Source organism: Dipodascopsis tothii (genome assembly GCF_038497935.1).
Source record: "Dipodascopsis tothii strain CBS 759.85 unplaced genomic scaffold V1510scaffold_8, whole genome shotgun sequence".
Taxonomy (NCBI): Eukaryota; Fungi; Ascomycota; class Lipomycetes; order Lipomycetales; family Lipomycetaceae; genus Neoaidaea; species Neoaidaea tothii.
The window spans coordinates 59,528-83,108 of record NW_027117992.1 but is presented as its reverse complement, the minus strand read 5'-3'; the positions used below and the strand labels follow the sequence as shown (position 1 = coordinate 83,108).

Sequence of the window (23,581 nt, the reverse complement as noted above, 5' to 3'; positions counted from 1 at the left end):
CACACCCGCAATTTGTCCGTTTTCGGCAACACGTAAACACACTCCCGCGGCGTAAACAACCCGCGCGCTGATCCCAGACAATATTTAAGCAGCCGAGCACCCGTCCGACTCTACAATTGTTCCTACCCACATCATGAACTCGCAGCAGAACGAACAGGAAGGCGCCCAGCCGCTGGCGGCGCTTGCGGCGCCCGAGCAGTACCAGGGCCAGCGCCCGCTCTTCCACCAGAAGGTCTTTGAGACGCGCCAGAACTTTGCGTCGCCGACCGACAACATGCTGTCGCCGTGCACGGCCAAGCTGCAGGCGCACAAGAGCAAGCATTTTGTTAGGTACGTGAGATTTTGACGGCGCTGACAGACAGAGGCAAGCCCATGCGTCTGCGCTTTGAGCAGCTTGCCGCGGCCAACGACAAGGAGAACAAGGCCGATGAGTAGCGGCCGCGCGGTCCCGGCCCTGCCGGAGCCGACGATTTAGTTGTTTTGTAATATCTTACCGGGCAGACCGGCGGCGTTGCTTGAGAAATATCCAAATATCCACAGATCTACCGGGCGTTTATTGATGTCTTTATTGTTATATAACTAGTGTGCCTAAGAGCGTAGTCAAGGCGGCGGATTGCTTGCCGGCGTATCCGCAGCATCTGCCGCAGCTGCGCCTGTTGTTGGAGCTGTGCTTGTCTCTGCCGACGCGGCCGTCTCGGCCAGCGCCTCCGTGGCAACCTCCACGGCCGAAACGTCCATTGGATCGACGGTCTCGATGTATGCGGCCTCGGCCGTCGCCTCGGCCGCCGCCTGGGCCACCTCCGCGCCCCCCGGGACTGCCGCCTCCGCGGCCGGTGTGACCAGTCCCAGCTCGCGCGTCAGCAGCGCCCGGTCGTGGTCCACGAACGTCTGCAGCGGGGCCGGCAACGCCGGCGCGTCGGCCGCAAAGGCCGCATCGGACGCGTACACAACCGTCACGCCGTCCGCACCCTCGGTCTGAGCGTTTTCCAGTGCCTCCTCGGCCGACGCCCGGGCGATCTCAGCCGACAGCGCGCCGTCGGACACCGCGCGGTACCAGACGCGGGGCGCGGCTGGGTCGGTGTCGGGCAGCGAGAAGTAGACGCAGTGTGGCCCAATGATGACTCCCGCCAGCGTGTACCGGTGAAACGGCGGCAGGGACTTGTCAGGGACGGCCGGCGGCGCGACCAGGTAATCTGTGATCTCGCGCAACTCGCGGCGCAGGCCAGCCGTGCGGTCATCAATGTCTGGGTCAGCGGCGCCCACAGGCTCGTACCTTTTAGATAGTCGTCGAGCTCAGTCGACAGCGCGTTCAGCCGGTCGGCTACAGCCGGGCGGCCCGCAAAGTGCGTCATGGTCGAGTACAGCAACGACTTTGTGTTGAAGCCCTCGTGTTCGAGCACCTGCTGGCGCGAGTCGGCGAGGTCGCCTAGCCGCCACGCGACCGACACGTAGTTGTGGATCTGGCCTTGCATGGCCCCCGCAAACGGGGCCGTGTACCGGTCCGGGTACCATTCGAGCGGAATGTCGACGCCGGCGCCTGGCGCACCCGACTCCTGGTGGAGCGAGACCACGATGACGTCGGCCAGAGAACGGATCAACGTGGACTCTTCCTCCCACAGCGTGCTTTGCAGGACGCCGTTGAACGTGCCGTAGCGCTCGATGGCCTCGGCCGTGACCGCCAAGTCAAGGTTGTAGAACTTCTGAACAAAGCTCGTGTCATGGTACGTCTCGACCGAGGCGCGGCTCTCAAAGACGCGCGCGGGCGCGGTGGAGGCGCCGCGCAGGGCCGAGGCTGCGTCGACCCAGGCGCCCAGAAAGGCGTCGAGCGGGTTGGTCCGGTCCTCGGCGACGGCGGCGAAGTAGTGTGCCACGCCGTCGCACCCGGCGCACGCGCGGCGCGAGCCGCCGTCGAGGAACGCCATGGTGCGCTGGAGCTCGATCAGGAACTGCGTCCGCATGACGTCCGCTGGCGTCAGCGGCGACCGCCTCGACGTACCTTGCTGGAAGCCGGCCAGGGCCGGCACGAAGACGAGCTCGCGTGCCCACCACTCGTCCGCGATGCCGTAGTCGTCCACAAGAGGCTCGCCGCCGAGCAGCAGCGCCGCCCGGGCGAGCGGGACGCTATGGAGGATCACCAGCAGCGGCGCCAACAGTCCGGCGCGGTCTGTGGCCACCAGCACCGCCGGTCTGGGTCAGTGCGTCCGCACACATACTTACTCGTTGCCGCGCTCCCGAGCGACCGCCTGGACGGTGGGTGTGGTCGGAACAAGCGACCACGAGGCCGCGTCATAGCTGGCTTGCGTGGCCGGCCCAAACGACACCCCCGACTGCTGGCCTTGGGTGCGTGCAGCCAGCTCGTCCGGGTCGAGCTCCTGCAACGACATGAGCATCGCCGCGGCCATTTCGTCTGCATTAGCGCTGCTGGAGGAAACGTACCTTGGCCGCCGGCGTACTCGACGTGCGCCGATCCACTCGAGCCTGGGTCAGCACGTCCGCGAGGGGCCGTACCTGGGGCCCGCGAGGCCTCCTGCTCGTTCTTGAGCCGGTCCTGGCGTCAGCGTGGTCGCGCAGAACGTACCTCGTCCAGCCGGCCAGAGAAGATGTACTCGACGGCCTGCTCGACGTTGTTGTTGGAGTGCTGCGGTCAGCAATGGCCTGTGCGCGGTGCAGCGGGCGCACGCGCGCGTCGCCGGCGCCAGATGAGCCGGCCCGCGGGCCGGCCGCCGTCGGATGGCCGTCGCCGGCGCCCGGCGTCGCTGCCGCCGCTTCGGCTCGCTTGCGCCGTTCCGCCATCATACCTGCAGCGCAAACATGGCGTCCTCTGCTGAGAACCCCATGTCGACGATCTGCGCCACGCCGGCGCTTATGTCAGTGTCCATGGTCGGTGGGCGCGGAAAGCGGAGCAGAGGCTACCAAGCAGTCTACCAAGCAGTCTACCAAACACGCGTGTGGCGGTGTTCCCATATGCGCCACCGGGCGTGTCGTGATGGTGGCGGTGCGGCGGTTGGGACGAAATCGGTCTCCGGGCGGCTTCGGCCAGGCGTTTTGAGCATCGGACCAGACGGCGCAGGCAGCAGAGCCGCGCACCAGAGCGCACAGAGCGCACGCACGGAGCAAGAGCGCGCACGGCGTCGCAGAGCGAACGGTCGAGATCGAGCGGCCGCAGGGGCGCAGAGCCAGGGCCGCAGGAGTCGCCAGATTCAGAGCCGCCGCCAGGCGCCAGAGACCGCGCAGACCGCGCGGACCGCGCAGACGCCGCGCCGGACCGGGCAGAGACCGCGAAGACCGCGGCAGCCGCGCAAGCAGCCCAGCCGAGGCTCGACGCCGCGGCAGTGAATGCTCGTCGGCGCAGGACGCTCATCTCGGAGCATCGCCAGGGCGGCCGCAGGCCTCCAGCGAGCAAGCACACGCGCGATGGCCAGCCGGTCGCGCTCGGCCACGGACGCGCGTGCCGACGGACGCGGGCCGGTCGAGGCCATGGAGCGCCCCGCGCGCGCCCGCGACCATTCGGTGCCGGCCAAACACAAGCTGTCGTGCCACGACCTGCCGGCGGACGCGACGCCGCTCAGCGTGCGCTGGTACTTTGCCACAGACATTCCCAAGGCCAAGCCGGGCCGCAAGTGGACGCCGCCCAAGCCGCCGGCCAAGTTCAAGCCGTTCTCGGCGCGCGACTCGAAGAATATCGAGGCCGCGTACCAGCGGCTGGCCGATCCGGGGCACCCGGTCGTCCAGCACAAGCGCACGCAGCCGGGCGGCGACCTGGGCGACGGCGCGGAGGAGCCGGCGACCGTGGCCGTCAACGAGGACCGGCTGTTTGAGGTCGACATCCCCAAACGCGAGCTCGCGCCGATCTACTGGCGCGGGCCGATCTACGACGTCCGCCGGGGCTCGTGGTTCTACGTCGAGGGCAGCAACCTGAAGCCGTGCGACGAGAACCTGGCGACCCAGGTCGAGGAGGGCTACCTCAAGAAGCAGCCGTTCAAGAAGACGGGACCGCCGGGGTCGGCGACGACGTCGACGGCCGGCTCGGCGACCGGCTCGGCCGCCGGCTCGGTCGCCGGCTCGACCGCGTCGTCCACGTCCACGTCGCCGTCAACGCTGACGGTGCCGCACGTGCGCGAGCTCGAGCCGGCGCAGCGCAAGCGCGCGCCGTCGTTCACAGACACGCTGTCGTCGCCGTTCAGCCTGCTCTCACGCACCAAGTCCGACTCGGACCCGCCGCCGCCGCCGCCGGCCGACGAGGACAAGGACAAGAAGCCCGAGACGCTCGTGGGCGACCCGTCGACCGCGTGGCCGCTGTACGGGCCCTACATGGGCAAGTACGTCGTCTACAGCAAGGACTCGACCACGGCGTGGATCATCTCAGACGACTTCTACGGCAAGTTCTCGTCGTCGCTGTACCAGCGGCTCACGGCCGGCGCCAACATGGGCGGCGTCAAGATCACGCGCGGGTACGTCGACCCCAAAAAGAAGCCCGCCGCCAAGCCCGCCGGCACAGCCGAGCCCAAGCCCGAGCCCAAGCCCGAGGACGAGGCGCCGCTGTCGTCGATTCTCCGCAAGGGCTCGATCGTCCACGGCGACGCCGACACCCAGGAGACCGAGGAGGCCATGGCCAACGCCATGCTCGAGGAGGAGATGGAGCAGGACTACAACGGCCACAAGGACGAGGACCCCGACCGCGCGATCGAGCATCTTGTGCTGTGCATCCACGGCATCGGCCAGAAGCTCGGCCAGAAGTACGAGAGCGTGAACTTCGTGCACGACGTCAACAACTTCCGCAAGACGATCAAGTCGGTCTACGCGTCCTCCTCGGACCTGCAGGCGCTCAACGGCCAGACGGCCGAGTCGCGCGAGTCGCTCAACTCGCGCATCCAGGTCCTGCCCGTGTGCTGGCGGCACAACATCCAATTCGGCATGCAGAAGGAGCTCGACGCGGCCGACGACGCCGCGAAGGACACTCCCGACAAGGCCGGCAAGGAGCAAGACCTCGGCGACATGGACGACGACGGCGAGGACGAGGCCGCCAGCGACAACGTCACGCTCGAGGACGTCACTATCGACAACCTTTCGTCGATCCGCGGCATCATCTCGGATGTGCTGCTCGACATCCTGCTCTACTACCAGCCGTCGTACCGCGAGCGCATCATCAACACGGTCAGCAAGGAGTGCAACCGTATCTTCCAGCTGTACCGGACGCAGAACCCCGAGTTTGCCGGCCGCGTGACCATCGTCGGCCACTCGCTGGGCTCGGCCATCTCGTTCGACATGCTCTGCCGCCAGCCGACCGACGAGATGCTCCGCAAGAAGAACAAGACCAGGTCCGAGCTTAACGCGGCCCGCTACACGCTCGACTTTGACGTCGACTCGTTCTTTGCGCTCGGCAGCCCGATCGGCCTGTTCCAGATCCTCAAAGGCAAGACGATCGCGGCGCGGTCGAGCGCCGACACGAGCGCGCTGCTGTCGCCGGTGGGCACACACGACCTGGACGACCCGTTTGCGGCAGCGGCGGCCGCGTCCGTGGACGCGGCGGCCGCTCTGGTCTCGTCGCCCAAGGTCGAGGACGTCTACAACATCTTCCACCCGACGGACCCGATCTCGTACCGACTAGAGCCCCTTGTGGCCAAGCGCATGGCCGACCTCAAGCCCCAGCCGATCCCGTACACCAAGCGGGGCCGGCTGGGCACCCAGCTGGCCGGCCTGACCGGGCTCGGCCACCGTGTGGCGCAGGGCGCGTCCAGCATGTGGAGTTCTGTGGCGTCGGGCCTGGCCACGTCGCTGCTGACCCGCTCGCTGGGCTACGACGGCGACGCCGGGCCCTCGTCGCCGGCCATCGAAAACGCGCCGACGATACCGGCCGTGGCTGTGCCGGGCGTCCCCACGCCGTTGGCGTCGCCGCTGGCCATGTCGCCGGCGGACGTCGGGCTGGCGTTCGACCCCAAGCGCCGCGACGACACCGCTGAGACCCTGTACTCGGGCTTCCGCCGCCAGAGCGGCAAGCTCAATCGCAACGCGGCTGAAGAGGCCAAGCTGCAGGCCGAGGAGGAGCGCGTGCGAGCGCTCAACTACACTGGCCGTCTGGACTTTGCCATCCAGGAGGGCTACCTGGACATCTCGCTGCTGGGCGCTCTGGGCTCGCACTTGGGCTACTTTGTGGACGAGGACGTGGCGAGCTTTGTGGTGGGCCAGCTGCTGGCGCGGCCGCACCCGAAGCGAATGAAGAGCGCGCGGTGAGCCGCACTCCGTGCGGCGTTCACACTGGTGCAGGACTGGGTTCGGAGGCCGCGTTGCCTGTGTGACCCGGTGGGCCACGTGCAGCTTGGTTAGCCCGTGGTGCCACCGATCGCCCGTGCCTGACCGGAGGGGCCGCCCCACAGAGTGGCCGTCCGAGGCTTGTTGGCTCCCGCAAGAGCCGCACGCTGTGCGGCGCATATATTTTAATCTGATTTTGTAGTACGAGCACGCGTAGGCGCTGTGGCGCATGCAGCACATGTGGCGCAGCGGGCGAACGGCGCCGCACGCCGTGCGGCTCAAGGCCGCCCGACCCCCTGCCCCAGGCCAGTCGCTCTCAGCCCGGTTGCCGCCGGAGGCTCGCCCGCAGTCGTCTGGCCGTCACGTCGGTGTGCGCGTCGGCCGGACGCCCCGCCAATTTTCGTGATCTCGTTTTCGGTGGTTAAGCCCAACATCGTCAAATCGCAACAATTTGATCGTTTGCCAGAAAAAACTCACCACGAGCCAGCAATCGACGTCCTACGGGTGTCGACCATCGTCCAGCGACTCACAGCATCATCCCGCAGCAGGTGTCCAGCAAGCCTGCACCACAGCGCCCAGCCAAGGTCAGCCAATCTCGACAGAAAGAACAAAGATGGGAGCCAAGAACTCGAAGCCTACGGAGCGGACCATCCTGCCGTCGACGCCGGTGACGTTCTCGCCGGGTCTGCTGTCGGCCATTGAGACTTCTGCCGAGGTATGTAGCCCCCAGGGCGCGCACACGGGCGCTGGTACGAACGCGGCCGCGGCGGGCTGGGATTGGCCGATCAGGCGACAGCCAGAAAACCGGCTGCGGACGCCGGCGCCGGCCACGGCCGGCTGTCTGCGGCGGTCGGCGGCCTGTTGGCATCGTTTGCCGTCCGACGCGCTGCGCTGTGTGCTCCACCCGTCTGGCCTAGGCCTTTACTGACGTCCAGTCCGACTCGACCCGGGCCGTCGACACGGCCATCGCCACGCAGTCCGTGCTCACCTCCGAGCTCGAGAAGCTCCAGAAGCAGACGGCTGAGCTCCTCGCGGCTGCGCGCGACTCGTCCGTCCCGCCCGCGTCCGACAACTCGTCGCTGGCGTCGACTGAGATGCTGGCCAAGCTCGCCAGTCTCGAGACCAAGCTCGAGACCCGGCTCAAGAGCTCTAGCGGCAAGGGCGTGGAGCCCGACGTGCTCGTCAAGCGGCAGGGTCTGGCCGAGTGTCTGATTGCGCACAAAGGCAAGCCGCTGAAGTGCGCGGACGAGCTCCAGCTGTTCAAGGAGAGCCTGGCGCTGTAGACAGCGCCGGCAGCTACACGGCAAATAAATAGTTGTGCATATCTAAAAGTCGACGGCGCGGTAGAGCAGGATCAGGGCCGAGTCGGCCTCACCGCCGCCGGCAAACGTCTCGATGCGCGACTGGGGCACCTCGGTGACCTTGTCGTCGTTGAACCGCCACCACGCAGGCTCCTCCTTCTTGTTGGCGGCGCCCGGCGGGCCAGCCGGCGCAGCTGTGTGCGAGCCGTCGAGCTGCTTGGCGAAGCACTGGTAGTGACCGGCGTCGGCGGACGCGCCCTGGTGGGTGATCACGCCGATGAGTTCGTACAGGCCGGTGCGGTTGGCGCCAGCGTCGGCCCGCAGGCTCTCGGGGATGAGCCCCTCGATCGCCTGCTTGAGGTCGGGCTCGGGTGCGGCCTCGGGCTCGGGCTCAGCCGGCGCGGCCGGCTCGCCTGCCGCCTCGTTGTAGCGCGCACGCTTGGCCGCGCGGGCGCGGTCCTCCTCAACCTTCTTGTACTCGCGAATGCGGTCGCGTACCGGCACGAGCTGGTCGCGCAGCTCCGGCGCGCACAGGTCAGTGGCATCGAGCTCGAACGGAAACGTCACCTTGCGCAGGATCTTGCTCTTCTTCTGGATGTCGCGGCGCCAGTAGAAGCGTACAAAATGCGTCGTCAGGTACTTGGGCAGCCGCGTCACCTTCTTGGTAAGCGTGAAGCTCGCGTCGCGGCCGAGCACTTCGGAGCGCTTCTCGATCTTCTCCTGCATAGCGGCCATGATGCCGTCCTTCATGAAGTTGGTCGAGATCGTGATGTGGCAGTCGAGCTTGAAAAACTGCTCGTGGCCCGCCACCACCGGCTCGGCGTCGGTCTCGTCGCACTTCATCTCAGTCGCAAACTCGCCGGCCATGTACTGCTCGACAAACTTGCGCTCGCCGCCCGCCGCCGGCAGCGACCGGTTCAGCACCGACAGCAGCTGGGAGTAGGCCTCCTCGGCGTCCTGCTGCTTGAACCTACCGTCCTGCGACTGCTCGGCAAACTGCGGGAACGCTGCGCGCAGAGCGTTCAGGAACATCACCGGATAGTACGCCGACGTCTGGGTCTTCATCCGCAGAAACAGGTCGCGCAGCGCGGCTGTCAAGTCCGTGCCCGCCATCGCCGACGGCGACTCAAAGTTCTCGAGCGCGGTCTGCAGCTCAGGGATCAGCCGGATGCACTGCAGCGACGAGTTCATGTAGCACGTGTTGCCCAGATTCGTCAGCCCCGTGGGCTCCTTGGTGGCCTGCGCCAGCTGGCTGTCCGAAAGGTCCTCCAGGAACGTCGGCTTCTCCACGGGCACTTTCGGCAGCTCGCCGGCCGTGCCCATCATCATCAGCGTCTGCTTGGCCTTTAGCCCGACCGAGCCGAGCTCGACATCGTCCTTGAGCTGGCCGCCCTGGCGTCAGCGCGTCCACAGCCGCACGTACCTTGACGAGGATCTTCTGGCGCTCAGGCGCGACGCCTGTCAGCGAATACAGCTGCGATTTGAGCACGTAGCCGCTGTCCTCGAGCGACACCTCGAGGTCGTACTTCTTTCCGGCATGCCGGACGGAAACTGCGAGTCAGTCCTGCGATCGCGCCTGGGCAGCCCCGGAGGGCCGGGCCAGGGTCCGACGTACTCTGAATGGTGGACATCTTTCTGGCGCGATATCTATCCCAATATCGTCGCGCGTACTCGTAGCTTAATCTTCTCCGTGCGCTCTAGCTATATGCCGGACGAATCACCGAAATCAACGATGCGGACGGTGCACCTCGCGAATCCGGATGAGCGCTGCTGACCGTGTGGTCGTGATAGTTGGGCGGAGGTTGGGTGTAGGGCCGGGTAACTCGCGTGAGACGAGGTCTCCTCGAGTCCGCGGGCAGCAGCCAAACACCCACCAGACCGCAGGTGATTGAGGACGTTGTTGCGCCATCAATCGTGCATCCATCGTCTCAGGGTTGCCAGAGCAAGCGCCAGAGCTTACAGGATGGTGAGTACGGACGAGCGACGCGGCGGATACTGCCGGCGCGGATTGGCCGGAGCGGGGCTGTGCTGGCTCAGCTGGCCGGACGGCGACGGCGGCGGCGGCAGAGACGGCGGCCAGCTGCCGGCATGCTGCCAGATGCCGACTACGGCTAGAGCGGTCGCAGCGGCGCCGGATGGCCGCCCACGGCCGCGTCGTTGCGTTGGCCGGCCGGCCGACCCGGCGGCCTGCACCCACATCTCCAGACCTCGCTAACCCACAGTCTCAATCGCTGCGGCCGTATCTGGCGTGCGTGCGCAGCTCGCTGACGGCGGCTATCTGCCTGCAGAACTTCTCGTCGCAGAGCGTCGAGCGGCACAACCGTCCGGAAATTGAGGCAGGGTACGTCGAAGTCCGCTCAGCACTGACCGCAGAACGTCGCCGGAGGTGCTCCTCAACCCGCTGACGATCTCGCGTAACGAGAACGAGCGGGTGTTGATCGAACCCAGTGTCAACTCGATCCGCATCAGCATCAAGATCAAGCAGGCGGACGAAATCGAGCGGATACTGGTGCACAAATTCACGCGATTCCTGACGGGCCGTGCCGAGGCGTTCATGATCCTGCGGCGCAAGCCCGTGCAGGACTACGACATCTCGTTCCTGGTGACCAACTTCCACACGGAGGAGATGCTCAAGCACAAGCTGGTGGATTTCATTATCCAGTTCATGGAGGAGATCGACAAGGAGATCTCGGAGATGAAGCTGTTTCTGAACGCGCGCGCGCGCTTCGTCGCCGAGGCGTTCCTGACGCCGTTCGACTAGTGTACGAACAATAAATATGGATTAGATAGCTAGCTTACAGCTTGGCGGCAACAGTCTCGTACGACGAGACCTCGAGCGCGCGACCCTCCTCCATAGCGGAGTAGGTCACGACGCCCTTGTCGACGATAATGGCGTAGCGGCCGGTACGGGTGCCGAAGGCACCACCAAGGTCGACCGAGTAGCCAATCGACTTCGAGAACTCGGCAGCGGGGTCGGCCGCGAAGATAATCGACGACTCGCCAACGCCGTTGGCCTTTCCGAACGCCGACATGACGAACGGGTCGTTGGCGGCAAGCACGATCACGGCGTCAACACCCTTGCCCTCGAGCTCGGCGATGTTGGCGACGAACGGCGGGATGTGGTTGGCCGTGCAGGTCGGCGTAAAGGCACTGCGACGTTAGCAGGGTCCGTGCGTTGCGCCGCACCCAATGCGGCGCCTCCAGAAGAGAGGTACGCATATTCGTACCGAGCAGAGGGTGAAGCTCTGCCATTTACAGGAATTGTACTCACCCCGGAATCGAGACGATGACGACCTTCTTGTCGGCGAACTTCTTGTCGAAGTCCAGCGAGATAGGGATGCCGCAGGCTGATTGTTAGACCAACGGTCGGGCCACTCAGCACATACCCTTGATGTCGGACGACTCGGGCGTGTACGGGATGTACGAGAACACAACCCCGGAAGGAAACTTGTCACCAGCAGAGAGAACCATTTTGATAATTCGATGGGAGACGTTGCAGGTGCTGAGCGGGTCTATATAGGCGGATCTAGCGTAGAACCAAGTGGAAGGGCTCTAGGCCTGCGGGCCACTGGGATGCTTCCCCGCGAGCCGCATCCTGTGCGGCTCACGATCGCCGAGACAAAGATTCACGTGAGTGCTTTGTCATGGTGGACCCCCACGTGATAACATACACCACGTGACATGAGCCGCACTACGTGCGGCTGGATAGTACCCGCACATATCTCCGGCGCTAGCAAGCGAGATGACCAGGGTGCCGCCGCGCCACAGTGGCGCCGGAACGGTCGGATGGTGTCCATATGCCCGACCCGGGTGCCGTCCTTGCCATGCCCTCGCGCGACCCGCTCTGGCCACGGGTCACGTCAGCGCAGTCTGCACCCAGCGCCCGCCTGCGGCGTCCCCCCCGAGCCGCACCGCGTCCGGCATCCCGGGCGGCCGTCGCTGTGCGGCGAGGCGATATGCAGGCCAATTGGATGGAAACGGCGTAGCGCCGGTGCGTGATTAATGGCCATTGGGCAGTCCTAGCTCGGCCCGGCCCGGCCGGCCTGCTGTGGCCACTCGCGCATGCGGCCGGGCCGCGGCGCCCTGCTGTCTTTGTGCGCGAGATCTTTCTCGCGGCCACACAAAGAGCGGATGAGACGGAAGGGCCGCGCGAGCCGAAACAGGCAGGATACACCCCAATTGGAGAGCCGATGAGGTCCTCTAATCCCAACAAGGAAATAGATATCTACCGGATACACAACAATTTCCTAAAGCGGCAATCAGCACTCCGTCGCCAACCGTGTTGATCGAGTACCGATCCTTCCGACCCGGCGGCCGTCCGCGGCTAGGCGTCGAGTACGCCGGCGCGCGAGGGCTGGCTGGCGCAGGCGCCAGCGCGGAGCCACGTCCGCCACGGACGGAGATGGAGTAGCGGGGCAGGAACAGACAACCTAGCACCTCACCGAAATCAAAAAGGCAACGACAAAGGAACAATAGTGGCCCGCTCGTTATACGTGCCGGGCGGATATATATAACGAAAGCTTCCTCCATTTCAAATTTTCCTTTCCTCCTCGTACAAACAATCTCGTCTGTCTACACGTCAACATGCTGCCCGCTGGAGTTATTCTTGTCTTTGTCCTGGTCGGACTTGTCGGTAAGTAGTGCGCAGTCGATGACAGCGCTAATAGTTCAAGGTCTTGGCGCCTTTTCGGCGATTGTCTACCGCAAGATTGAGGCTCGTCGCCGTCTGCGGGCTCAGTTCTAGACGACTCTTGCGTGCGTGCCCGGAGTGTGAGCTACGACAAGCAGCTTGCCCGGATGCATTCTCTCGCAAAGCAGGCGTCGGTGCTAGATTTTGTTTACTAGATAGTGGTTTAATTAATCTCTTAAGTCCACCTGAGAGTTGCTACAAGTTACCAGCTTGTTGGGCTCGGGCTGCTTGACCCTGGTTTGGCATCGGCGCCCCGAGAACTTGACGCAGTGGGTGTTTTGGTGTGCGTCATGTCATGCGTTTATGCGGTCGGAGACGTCAGCGACGCGATGAGCCCTACGGATGCTTGGCAGCAGTCGTTCTGTGTGCGAACGTATGTTGTGGCTATAGTGGCGTGTGCGGCTGGCATTCTGAGGCCTGTAGCCGGTCGCTGCCGAAACGCTCTGATTGGCGAAAGCTAGCAGTAGTCGACAGTAGTCGGTCTTAGAATAACTACCGGCGCAGCCGCGGCGTTGTCGGACTGCTCGGGAGATAGTCGGAGACGAGCCTGAGACAAGTCTGCCAGGGCTGCCAATGCGCGGGAAGTGGTTTCACGCGCGAAATATCGAAGACGAGGTTGCCGCGCGAGCCGAAGGGGCAATCCGGTGGAAGCCGCGCACAGTTGCGTCAAAACAATGGGCGGTCCGAGCCGGCCGGGCCGCCGGTCGGGGAAACAAAGGGCAGCGCCGCATGACGTGCGGCTTTCTTCGGCTCTTTCGGCGGATAAGCCCGGACCACAGCCGCAAGCCGGTATCCGGGTCGGCGAATGCTAACTTCTGCCGCGGAGACTAGGTAGCCAATGGCCGAAAGGCCGCCATGTCCTGACCATGCCGGGGACAGCATCGCCACAGATGCGGCGCAGGTGCCGATTATCCGCTTACATTCCCTATAGTGGACAGTAGTGACTGATGCAGGTTGCGCCATTGCAACCATTGCAGTGGCCCTGCAGTGGTTGCCGCAGTGGCCCGCGCAGCGGCCTCGCCAGTCCTGGCACTTTGCCTGGCCGGTCAGGGCCTCTGTCGGCGAGAGCCGGTACGCCGCCACTCGTATGTCATCTTGCTTTCACACCGAACGCAGACGACCCCTCACCTGCAATGAATGTGTGCGCCGCTTGGTCGCGGCGCACGGACACCTGATATGTCTACGTGGTTGCACTGTACACGATCCGTAATCTATCTGCAGACACTGGTGCACACAGCTACCTGGACGCACGCAAGCCTACGCAGTGCCCGGCGTCCGAGCAATGTCCGCGATGTCCGCACACTTAACGCGCAAGCGCCGGTAGTGGCCTTAGCTTGGCGGTGCAGTCGCGACGGCTAGACGTCCCCGCGCGCCAAGTATGTCCGTGACTCACTAGTGGTATGTGCAGCACGGCGCGTCGGCCGTGCGGTGGCCGGTGACTCGTACGGGGCAGGTGCCGCGAAGCAGCCGCGATCGGAGCCGGGGACCGCATGTGTGGTGGGCGGCGGGCAGCAGAGCGGCCATTGGCCGGCGAGAGCCGCTAGGTGGCCAGTGGAGACCTTGGCAGCAAGGGCGGCCAGCAGTCACAAGCAGCCACGGCGGCTGCGCGGGCAGCGCATGAGGCGCGTCGTTGTCGGCAGAGCCGGCGCGGCGCGGTCGTGACCAGGCTGCAGGGGGGCCAGGAGCAGCCGTTGAGACGCTCCGGGCTTACATAATGAACGCGCGCGACTACGCGGTGCCATCCCGTCGTCGCGCGGCCACGGCCTGCTGCCGTTGCTCCCTGTTGGGCGTTATATGAAGGGGCAGGTGCAAATTCGGCAACCGTCTTGGACGAAAGGGCAGGACCGAGGGCGAAAGTAGCCGGGACCATGTCCAGATTGAAGGGCCACGCCGGACGACCAGGGCCAAAGGGTCGTGGCCTGCACACAAACGGGGGCGGGTCCAGGCAAACATGGGCAACAGCCTAGCCCAGTGCGCGGCGGGCTAGCTTGTCTGCCGTGCACCGCCACATGCCTTGTCTTGCAACAACGCACGCCATGAGCGCCGATTTGTGACTCGCGCTAGCCTATGTTGTTACCTGCAGCTGCGGCTGCGTCGACCGCTCGGCGCTCCGCGCCAGTGCTGCGTACGGATCGGCGTCGGACGGCGGCCTGCCGGACAACAAGCGCCACATGGGTTTGGGCATCCCGCGCCGTGGCCGCGGCCGAGTCCGGGCGACGCCAGTCCGCCGCCAACTACCGAGCCGGCGCCTTGCACGCGGGGAAACTCCGTGAGCAGTTGTAGCCGCCGGGCGCGCTGCCACCTGACCCGAGCTTTGGTGTCGCTGGAGATATCATCTAGACCCAGAGGTTGCTCGCAATGGCGCCGACCTACACAACTTGACCCTGCGGTCCGACTGCACGGCATAGGTGCTCGCAGATGTTGTGACCCACCATGCGTGCAGCAACGCACGGCTTGTTACCGAACGTGCGCTGCTTGTAAGCCCCGCAGACCTCGTGACCCGCAGTAAGTTTGTGATCCACTAGCTCATTCCCATTGCACAGATATGCGCCCCTTGTTGCGCAGCTGTGACTTGCTAAGTGCTGATTGGCTGAAAGCTCGTTTTCACCGCCACACGCTAGTCCCAATTAGTATACATGACATTGTCAAAAATGTTCAGATGTGTTCCAAAAATGTGCAAACTACTCCTGCACGGCCACAACCCACTTTTCCCTTTTTTTTTTTTTTTTTTCTTCGAATTCCCTTTTTTTCTCTTCTAACCTTTTCCTTTCTGAGTCTCCTCCCTTCCCAATCTAGCCATCTCATCGCGACACACTGTCCCAATCGATTAATTCCCCCTTCTAGTCTATTTGTTTATTCTAATTCGTTCAGGTTCGTGTTGAGTCTTACGCTCGCGAAGAAGAGGAACAGGTAGGTGCAATGGACGGCGTGAAAGCGCGGGCGCCGAAGGATGGGTGGCGAGAGAAAGAGTGGGGAAGCAAGAAGGACGGCGGCCGAGGTGGACGGCCCGGTGGTGATGGAAAAGCGCCGGGCGGATGGCAGCAAAGAGCAGGCTGACAGACAGAACACCGAACGAACAACCGGATTACGAACGAAACGGACGTCCGCACGGCTACTATTACGAGAAGCACCATGCCTCCTAAGCACATTGACTCGGACGAGACGCACGCTGGCGCTGCCGGTGTTGCTGGCGCTGTTGGCGCTGGACAGGCTCTGGCCTCGCCTGTGGACACGCGGGCTCCCAAGCGTGAGCGGGGTGACGACGACGAGGAGGAGGATGACGATGACCGCAAGCCGGGTCGTGAGCGCCGCAAGATTGAGATCAAGTTTATCCAGGACAAATCGCGCCGGCACATCACGTTCTCGAAGCGGAAAGCTGGCATCATGAAGAAGGCTTACGAGCTGTCGGTTCTCACCGGTACCCAGGTTCTTCTGCTCGTTGTCTCGGAGACCGGTCTGGTCTACACCTTCACTACGCCCAAGCTGCAGCCGCTTGTTACCAAGCCGGAGGGCAAGAACCTGATCCAGGCCTGCCTGAATGCGCCCGAGGACCCGTCCTCGGCCTCGGTCAACCACAACCCCGGCGACCCTGACTCGCCGGCGCAGCACGCTCCTCAGCACCAGCACGCTCCGCAGTCGCAGGACGAGATGGTCGCCGCTGCTGCGGTTGCTGCCCAGCAGCAGCAGCGCGCTGCCGCAGCCGCCGCGGCCGCTGCTGCTGCCGCTGCTGTTCAGGGTGGTCCCCGCCAGGGTATGCCTCAGGGCCAGATGGCGCCGGGCACTTACATCTCGCCGGAGCAGGCCGCTGCCTACCAGTACCTGCAGAGCATTCCGCAGCAGAGATACATGCCGCCGCAGCAGCACCACATGCAGCAGCAGCACCCGGCGCAGTCGCACTAATCGCCGGATTTCGGGCAATTTTGATATACTGAGGAACTCTCGATGCAGACCAGCATGAAAGCCTAAAACCAGTCAAAAAGAAAGTGACGTCGGCAGATGATGTCCATTCGACGGCTTCATCGCTCTCCGTCGCTGTGTACGTTATTTTTTCTCAGCTGGGCGAGCCCAGTGGGATGTTTTGTCGTTATGTTCAACTCTTTTGTGTGTTTCTGTTTGTGTCGTTCTCGTGAGTGTTATTGTCTTTTTATTATTTAACAACGTGCGTGTTTAATGTTCTGTTTATTATATCTAATTTTGTATTTATTGTGCTTATGATTTTGTCAAGTGCTCTTTTGTGCTGTAACATATGGTATACGATGTCTTTCTTTCTAAATCACAGGTCTGTTCTGCTCGGGACTGACCTGGTCGACAGATTTTGTAGACTTGTTTTGGGCCTACAATGGCAACTAGACAGCCATCCTCTATTGGATGATGGTAGCCAGCGTATACCCTTAGAGGTATCCAGTTTTGTAGCACTGGTAGGTGCATCTGGGACTACCTCTAATACGTTACGGATAAATAAACGTTCAACTTATACTATCAAACATCCCTCCCCTTGGCAGTCCTACGGCCCTATCCCCGGCCACCCCATATGTCTAATGTCTTAATACTAAATGCACGGCACGGCTGTCCTAGTTTCGCAGCCGACGGAACAGCCGGCCTAGCCGGGCCGGGAGGAGCGGGTTGCCCTCTTCGGCTTCCACGGCCGTATTGGCGTCGCTCTCGTCGCCGGCGAAGTATTCGCTGTCATTGTCGTCGTACGTATACGCCACCTCTTCGTCGTAGTCGCCGAGCTCGGTCAAGATCTCGGTCTGCTCCTTGGAATCCAGTCTGCGCGACGTCCACGGCAGTTTGGCGCCGGTGGACGTGCTGCTGGCAGAGCCATCGTCTGAACTGCGCGTCGAAGCGAGCGTCAACGGGTTGGACGAGACGGCGTCAGTCTCGTCGGCCTTGCGACCCTCGACAACGACATGAGAGAGCAGGCTGTCGCCCTCGTCAGCGTCCTCGACAGCGTTGGCAAGAGCTTCCGCCAGAGCTCCGTCAGCCGTGGCCTCGGGCGAGAGACGCCAGGACAGGCCAGCGACGCCGAGCAGCAGCAGGATCGTGCCGAGGAAGACCAGGCCAACCTGGGTCGCCGACAGGCGCGAGCCCTGCTGATAGTAGATCAGGCCGTCGAGGATGGCGATAATGTTGTACACGCAGAAGATCAGCGGATACAAAACCGAGGTGGAGCACAGCTTCAGGCCCTGGTGCAGAAAGTACAGCTGCGTAAGGGCGATGACGCCGATACCAATGACGATAAGCCAGGACTCGTACCGGTTGAACTGGTTGTCCTTGTCGACGATCGACCGCACGAGTAGCTCGACGGCCGACTTGGCCAGCAGCAACGTGTGGGCCGAAAGAATGCCCGAGATCACACCGAACATGATGCCCCGGGCCATCTTGCCGCGGTGGGTATGGCCGCGGCGCCAAGTGCGCATCATACGCAGAAGAATCAGCAGGAAAACACCAATGGCGATCGTAGCCGAGAACCATATGAGGAAGTCACGCTGGGCCAGTAGGTACAGGAGCTCCTCGAGCGAATGGTTTGGCTCGGCGATGGCGCCAAAGGCGGCAATGAGGATGGCACCAGCAGTGACAAGAACAGTGCCGACAAGCGAATACCGCGTGAAGGGCTCCTTAAGGAAGACGGTCGCGCAGATCGAGTTGAACACGAGGCCGCTGGCCTGCAGCGGCGCCAGGATCACCAGAGGCAGCGCTGTGATTTGAAAGCCGGATCCAAAGATGTTGGCAGCCAAGAAAATAGCCATTCCAAGCAGCCAGCGCTTGCGCTTCCACGGCGGTCGCGCAGGCTCGGTCGACGGCTTCGCATCCTCGAGCATGTGCGACTTGCGCTGCTGTGTCAGGCCAACCGACTGGAGCGCCGCCGAGGCGATACCGGCGACGATGCCGATCGCAATCGTGCTGCCGGAGGCACCGTCCATGGCTTCTAGCTGGACGACGTGAAGTCTTCGAGACTGGGGCCGGCGGGTCGGTTTTCCGGACCGATGTGTGGGCCGGCGCGGATCTAGCGGGCTCAGGCGGACGCACTTGGTGCTCGGAGCGCTCGTGCGCCGGGCGGTCGTATGGAGAGGTGCAGGGTCTGGCCGGAGCTGTTGTTTGGGTTCCACAGAGGCCGGGGTGAGGCGCGCTGGGTGCCGTTGGTCGATGCTCGCCGAGGACGGTGCGGCCGCCAAGAGGCTTATCGTGGATCACGTGACTACAAGCCGTCGACCGTTTCCCTTGTCCTTTTTACAATTAGAATTCACACAAGACACTATGGCCGAGTGGTTAAGGCGACAGACTCGAATGCTTACGTATACGATATCTGTTCTCGTTTCGAGGCGCAGGTTCAAATCCTGCTGGTGTCGATCTTTTTTGTGCTACATACAGATTGTGATGACGCCGCGCAACCACTGCGCGGCATTTTTGTAGCCTGGTAGATGGTACGCGAGCTGGCTTTGGCCACCGTTGTTCATACCCGGTCCAGATGTCTGGATGAGTGATGCTGCGAGGGGGCTGTTGGCGTTTACGGCGATCAGGCACAGTGCAGGGAGACCGCTGAGACACGGTTTTTTTGGTGTACTGGCCAGAGTCGATAGCAAGCAGCTGGCAGCATCTGCAGCGGTAAGTGTCTCCCCTCCATAGACAATTGAGCTCAGGTGGAGTTCATTTCGGCATGTCCGTCGTGATAGTAGACACTAATTTCAGACACAGCGCTTGGTCACAGCACCTGTGCGGTATCGATAGATCAGCCACGGCTCGTACCGGCTCACAAGTGCGTCTTTTTATAGCATAGAGCGCGCACACTATTGTCTGTTGGGGGAGGATGCTCTAGCGCGACCGCTGCGCCGCTCTCTTGGGTTCCCTTGTCCCTGCGGCAAAGCCCGTGCGTCACAGTTCCGGATGCGCCGGGCCAGCCGTCAGCTGGAGCATGTCTTGTCCCATGCCAAACCGGACAAGGATGCGTGGTCTTTGGGGCTGAGAGCGCGGCTACGTACGACATGCGCCTGCTGCCTGCAGAAGTGCGAGGCAGACGCTGCCGCGACGGCATAGGCTACGGCCGTGCGCGGCCGGTGCCCAAACGGGAATCCAAGCGTCGGTCTAGACGATCATAGGCTCCAGCCTCAGGGCTGTGGCGCGTGGGCGCATGGACTAGCGTTGCAGACTGTAACCTGCACGTCCAGATCACAAATTACTGCATGGCACTATACTTGCAGTAGCGCGAGTTCACGCGTTATGTGGTCGCTTGCGTCTCACGTGCAACGTGGGCAGCCTGCCCGCGTTCTCTCCGGTAGCTGGCGGGTAGCGCCGGCGCGTCCACGGGTGCCACACAGAAGTGGCCGCCCGCGGACGGCCGAGCGGATATGAGCTCGAGGCGGGATACGGTGTAGAGAGTGGCGTCAGTCCGCCGGTGAGCCGAACGAGCCTGAAGTGCTCGTGCGCCAGGCGACGAGAACAGCACCAAGTGCCGTCCCGAACAGACAGCCGGCCTTACTGCAGGGCCAAGACACCTGAACGACAGGCTCCGCGTGGCCAGATCTAGTCATGGCGCTGCTCAAGCGAGGCACCATGTCAGTTTAGGGACCGGTATGACGACTTCTAGCGACAAGACGACTGGGCGACAGGGTACGAATCGATCGCAACGGGAAAAAGGGTTGGCCTCGGACAGAAGCGGAAGGCTCGACGTTGAGGCAGCGTGAGCAGTGTACACCCGAGACCGGACGACAGGTCAGTGGGACACGGGCCGGCGGACCGGCAGGCTATCCTAAGCCGCCGATAACCGCCGTAAGGCCGGAGCAAATTGCCACTACGAAAACAAGAAGGTAAAAAAAATTGCCTCGGGAGGGAGTCGAACCCACGACCTTGAGATTATGAGACTCACGCTTTAACCAACTAAGCCACCAAGGCACAATTGTAGGAAAGGCAAAATATGAGGTTTTTATCGATCCGGTTGGGAGTTTGGTTCGGCCCGGCTGCAGCTCGAGACCGGGCCTCGGCCGGCTAGACAGGGCGTCCGATGTCGGAGCGCAGCCGCCGAGCGCACGGACAATGGACTGCAGGATGCGGCCACAATGACAATGGGGCCCAGGCATGGCCTGGGAAGCGAGATCAGACGCGCCGGCCCGTAGGTGCTTGCGATCCGTTTTGTTCCGAAGCGGGACTTTAAATGTCCCGGGCCGGCGGACGAAGTCCGAAGACCCAGGTGGAAGTCAATTGATCGGCGAGATCAGAGCTGGACATACATCATGATTGCAACACCACAGAGCAGAGCGATGTTTCGGACGACGGCGTGGGCAGTCCGCACAGCGCGAGCTACGCCGATGCGCACGATGCCGTCGCGTGCGCAGACGAACGGCCGTATCGCCGATCCGGAGGTGTCAGTTTTGACGCCGCCGATGCCGAACGATAGTAAGCGCGCGCACGACGACGCTGACAATAGCCCGCCAGCGACTGGTGATCATTGGATCGGGCTGGGCCGGCTATAACGTGCTGCGCGGCATCGACCACAACAAATACAAGGTGGTTGTGGTGTCGCCGCGGGGGTACTTTGTCTTCACGCCGCTGCTGGCGTCATGCGCGGTCGGCACGCTCGAGTTTTCGGCCGTCGTCGAGCCCGTGCGCGGCGCCGGCAAGCCGTGGTTCAAACTGGACACGCTCGTGCTGCAGAAGTCGCGACTGCTGCGGCGCCTCTTTGGCAGCAAAGTCTCCACCGACGACTATGAGCATGTCAAGCTTGTGCAGAGCAACGCCCGCGCGGTCGACTTTGAGCGCAAGCGCGTGTACCTGGGGGACGCGGCCGCCAAGGCACCGACGTACGTACCGTACGACAAACTAGTGATCGCGGCCGGCTGCCGGTCGCAGACGTTCGGGATCCCCGGCGTGCGCGAATACGCACACTTCCTCAAGGACATCACGGACGCATTCGATCTGCGCAAGAAGGTCCTGGCTTGCTTCGAGGCTGCCAGCATGGACACGGCAAGCATTGAGCGCAAGCGCGAGCTGCTCAACTTCTGCATCGTCGGCGGCGGACGTGAGTGGACAGCGAGACTGGACTGACCCCAGCGACCGGAGTGGAATACGCGGCTGAACTGCACGACCTGGTCCAGGAGGACCTGACCAAGTACTTCCCGGACCTCATACAGCACGTGCGGATCACGATCTTCGATGTGGCTAAAGGCATTTTGACGTCATTCGACGAGAAGCTGTCGGGTTACGCCGAGGAGCACTTCCGCCGCCAGCAAATCCGAGTGCGCGGCTCGGTGCACGTCACCGAAGTGCGGCCGAACGAGCTCGTGCTCGAAGGCGGCAGCGAGGTCGTCAAGTACGGCGTTCTGCTGTGGAGCACAGGACTGGCGCCGAGCGAGCTGGTCGCCAACATCACTGACGTCGTGAAGGACCCCAAGGGCAGCATCGTCACGGACGAGTTCTTACGCGTGCTGCGTCCGGGCCCTCACGGCACGGTCGTCGATCGCAATGTGTACGCCCTGGGCGACTGCGCGCAGATCCGCAACGGTCTGCTGCCGGCGACTGCCCAGGTTGCCACGCAGAAGGCGACGTATCTGTTCAAGCGACTGAACCAGACGCCAAGTAGCGATCTCGAGCGATTTGCACCATTTGCTTTCAAGAACCGCGGCGTGATGGCCTACATCGGTGGCTGGCAGGCAATTGTGCAGGGCCAGAACAATGAAGTCAAAGGGTGAGTACGTGGACCGGTAAAGCTGACTCCAGACGGACTGCGTGGCTGCTCTGGCGTGGTGCGTACATGTCGATGAGCGTGAGCATCCGCAACAAGATTCTGATCCCGACCCTGTGGTACGTATGCGACGGGGCGAGCTGACGCCAGGTTCCTGTCGTGGATGTTTGGTCGCGATATCTCGCGGTTTTAGACAAAATGGAGGTTGTGGCGGCTGTGGAGGGTTTTTGGCGACCACTGGACTGCTTGAAGAGTTGGTAGCTGAGACCGGGCGCCGAGAAATGCGGAACGGGGTCGTACAGCGGAGGCGTACTGGACCTGTGTTTCATGCGATAGAGGGTCACTGTACTTAAGGCAAAATTCGATAATCTCCCTATGGATCGTCCAGACGGCCACGCAGCCCATGCTGGCATAAGAGAAAAGCCGGAGCACTCGTAACCATCGTAACAGCACCCTGGCGATGGCCTGGTGGCGTCTGGCTGCTGTCGTAGGCGCGCTGGCAAGTGCCATCGGCTGTGAGCCGCACTCGTCGCGCAACCCTAACAGCAGCTTACCCAAATTTCGCGCGGGCGCCGGTGTATAGCCCGTCACCACCCACACCTGGAATCTTCGATCGACGGTTGCTACGGCAGATCCATCCAGAACAGGCCAGAAGCGCTCGAGGGCTAGGCTCAGTGAGCGATCGATCGATTAGGGCAGTCACGGTTGCAATCGGCCAACGATGAGTGGAAATACGTCATACTATGAGCTGTACCGGCGGAGCAGGTAAGTCGGGACAGAGGCCTGGGTGACGGCGGCGGACGGCTGCGGACGGCGGCAGCGGTGCCAGCGGATGGTCGGCTACAGCATCTGCTGTCTGTGATGGCCGCCCAGGGTGCCGGGGTCGTCTGCTAGCCAACAGCCACAGTCTACAGAGCTGACAAACAGCATCGGCGTGGCCCTCATGGACGCCCTGGACGAGCTCATTAAGTACGGCGACGGCCCACGGGCGTGCTAACAACAGGGACTCCAAGATACAGCCGCAGCTGGCGATGAAGATCCTGTCGACGGTAGGTGGATCGTGAACGTTGCTGACAGCAGTTCGATCGGTGCATCACCGAGACACTCGCGGACAGCATGAAGTCGACCCGGCTGTCGTTCAAGGTACGGGGACGTGTGGGCGCGCTGACGGCAGGGCCATCTGGACACGTACCGGTTCTGCGATGACGTGTGGACGTTCATCATCAAGGACGTGAACTTCAAAATGGAGAACAGCGAGGTGGTCACGGCCGACAAGATCAAGATCGTAGCCTGCAGCTTCAAGAAGCCGGGCGAGCAGTAGCCGTGCCAGCTGCCGGCGTGGAGTTTGTACATTATAAATCTAGGGTGTTTTGTTCTACTGCGGCCGTCGGGCCGACAGCGGGTGGGCCGGCGGAGCCGGCGGGGACGCAGGCGCGTAGACCAGGACCGGCGACCGGCGGTGGCCGACGGCACCCACCGCGCAGTGCTGGGGACGACGGCCGCGAGCGGCTGACGGTGGGCGGGACTCGGCGGACCCGGCGGACCTGCGGACCCGGCGGACCCGGCGGACCCGGGGCCGGCGAACCGACCCGCCCGCCCGCCGACCCGACCCGCACCGTAGCGTTGGGCCGGGTGCGGCGGGGCTGCACGGACCCGGGCCGGGCG

The 23,581-nt window shown here is 63.2% G+C and overlaps 12 protein-coding genes and 2 non-coding genes across 14 annotated transcripts; 8 read left to right on the top strand and 6 right to left on the bottom strand.

The window, feature by feature from the left end:
* Positions 1–53: 53 nt before the first annotated feature.
* V1510DRAFT_413629 (Spo12 family protein) lies at positions 54–690 on the top strand (the record flags this gene model as incomplete). Its single annotated transcript, XM_066933264.1, has 2 exons — positions 54–330; positions 363–690. Coding segments are annotated over exons 1-2 (266 nt in total), but the record flags the coding sequence as incomplete, so codon positions are not given.
* V1510DRAFT_442667 (uncharacterized protein) lies at positions 655–2,402 on the bottom strand (the record flags this gene model as incomplete). Its single annotated transcript, XM_066935652.1, has 2 exons — positions 655–2,187; positions 2,218–2,402. 2 exons carry the CDS (start codon positions 2,400–2,402, stop codon positions 954–956), a joined length of 1,419 nt encoding a protein of 472 aa, XP_066790040.1. The 3' UTR covers positions 655–953.
* A 466-nt stretch (positions 2,403–2,868) lies between these two features.
* On the bottom strand, positions 2,869–4,036 carry V1510DRAFT_413620 (uncharacterized protein). Its single transcript, XM_066933263.1, has one exon. The coding sequence runs from the start codon at positions 3,825–3,827 to the stop codon at positions 3,201–3,203; it is 627 nt and encodes a 208-aa protein (XP_066790039.1). The 5' UTR covers positions 3,828–4,036; the 3' UTR covers positions 2,869–3,200.
* On the top strand, positions 4,017–6,456 carry V1510DRAFT_413619 (DDHD domain-containing protein). Its single transcript, XM_066933262.1, has one exon. The coding sequence runs from the start codon at positions 4,312–4,314 to the stop codon at positions 6,229–6,231; it is 1,920 nt and encodes a 639-aa protein (XP_066790038.1). The 5' UTR covers positions 4,017–4,311; the 3' UTR covers positions 6,232–6,456.
* A 136-nt stretch (positions 6,457–6,592) lies between these two features.
* Positions 6,593–7,659, top strand: V1510DRAFT_413618 (uncharacterized protein). Its single transcript, XM_066933261.1, has 2 exons — positions 6,593–6,964; positions 7,185–7,659. Exons 1-2 carry the CDS (start codon positions 6,863–6,865, stop codon positions 7,530–7,532), a joined length of 450 nt encoding a protein of 149 aa, XP_066790037.1. The 5' UTR covers positions 6,593–6,862; the 3' UTR covers positions 7,533–7,659.
* On the bottom strand, positions 7,554–9,377 carry V1510DRAFT_317412 (uncharacterized protein). The gene is made up of 3 exons (XM_066930768.1): positions 9,166–9,377; positions 8,974–9,101; positions 7,554–8,942 (listed from the first exon to the last, which is right to left on the bottom strand). Exons 1-3 carry the CDS (start codon positions 9,179–9,181, stop codon positions 7,575–7,577), a joined length of 1,512 nt encoding a protein of 503 aa, XP_066790036.1. The 5' UTR covers positions 9,182–9,377; the 3' UTR covers positions 7,554–7,574.
* V1510DRAFT_375386 (uncharacterized protein) lies at positions 9,335–10,343 on the top strand. Its single transcript, XM_066931545.1, has 3 exons — positions 9,335–9,516; positions 9,773–9,891; positions 9,924–10,343. Exons 1-3 carry the CDS (start codon positions 9,514–9,516, stop codon positions 10,309–10,311), a joined length of 510 nt encoding a protein of 169 aa, XP_066790035.1. The 5' UTR covers positions 9,335–9,513; the 3' UTR covers positions 10,312–10,343.
* A 68-nt stretch (positions 10,344–10,411) lies between these two features.
* Positions 10,412–11,021, bottom strand: V1510DRAFT_351042 (Redoxin; the record flags this gene model as incomplete). Its single annotated transcript, XM_066930862.1, has 3 exons — positions 10,412–10,700; positions 10,822–10,897; positions 10,937–11,021. Coding segments are annotated over 3 exons (450 nt in total), but the record flags the coding sequence as incomplete, so codon positions are not given.
* A 3,957-nt stretch (positions 11,022–14,978) lies between these two features.
* On the top strand, positions 14,979–16,296 carry V1510DRAFT_317237 (serum response factor-like protein). Its single transcript, XM_066930767.1, has 2 exons — positions 14,979–15,150; positions 15,305–16,296. The coding sequence occupies exon 2, from the start codon at positions 15,373–15,375 to the stop codon at positions 16,138–16,140; it is 768 nt and encodes a 255-aa protein (XP_066790033.1). The 5' UTR covers positions 14,979–15,150; positions 15,305–15,372; the 3' UTR covers positions 16,141–16,296.
* Positions 16,297–16,437: 141 nt separating this feature from the next.
* Positions 16,438–18,447, bottom strand: V1510DRAFT_413600 (magnesium transporter NIPA-domain-containing protein). The gene has a single exon (XM_066933260.1). The coding sequence runs from the start codon at positions 18,162–18,164 to the stop codon at positions 16,812–16,814; it is 1,353 nt and encodes a 450-aa protein (XP_066790032.1). The 5' UTR covers positions 18,165–18,447; the 3' UTR covers positions 16,438–16,811.
* A 45-nt stretch (positions 18,448–18,492) lies between these two features.
* V1510DRAFT_t83 lies at positions 18,493–18,590 on the top strand. The gene has a single exon. It is a non-coding gene; the product is annotated as a tRNA-Ser (tRNA).
* A 1,466-nt stretch (positions 18,591–20,056) lies between these two features.
* Positions 20,057–20,130, bottom strand: V1510DRAFT_t71. The gene has a single exon. It is a non-coding gene; the product is annotated as a tRNA-Met (tRNA).
* Positions 20,131–20,343: 213 nt separating this feature from the next.
* V1510DRAFT_413597 (pyridine nucleotide-disulfide oxidoreductase-domain-containing protein) lies at positions 20,344–22,295 on the top strand. The gene is made up of 5 exons (XM_066933259.1): positions 20,344–20,631; positions 20,663–21,253; positions 21,286–21,919; positions 21,952–22,035; positions 22,067–22,295. The coding sequence occupies exons 1-5, from the start codon at positions 20,469–20,471 to the stop codon at positions 22,107–22,109; spliced, it is 1,515 nt and encodes a 504-aa protein (XP_066790031.1). The 5' UTR covers positions 20,344–20,468; the 3' UTR covers positions 22,110–22,295.
* Positions 22,296–23,294, top strand: V1510DRAFT_413594 (transcription initiation factor IIA, gamma subunit-domain-containing protein). Its single transcript, XM_066933258.1, has 6 exons — positions 22,296–22,431; positions 22,466–22,681; positions 22,844–22,885; positions 22,920–22,965; positions 22,997–23,059; positions 23,091–23,294. Exons 2-6 carry the CDS (start codon positions 22,638–22,640, stop codon positions 23,235–23,237), a joined length of 342 nt encoding a protein of 113 aa, XP_066790030.1. The 5' UTR covers positions 22,296–22,431; positions 22,466–22,637; the 3' UTR covers positions 23,238–23,294.
* The last annotated feature ends 287 nt before the right edge of the window (positions 23,295–23,581 follow it).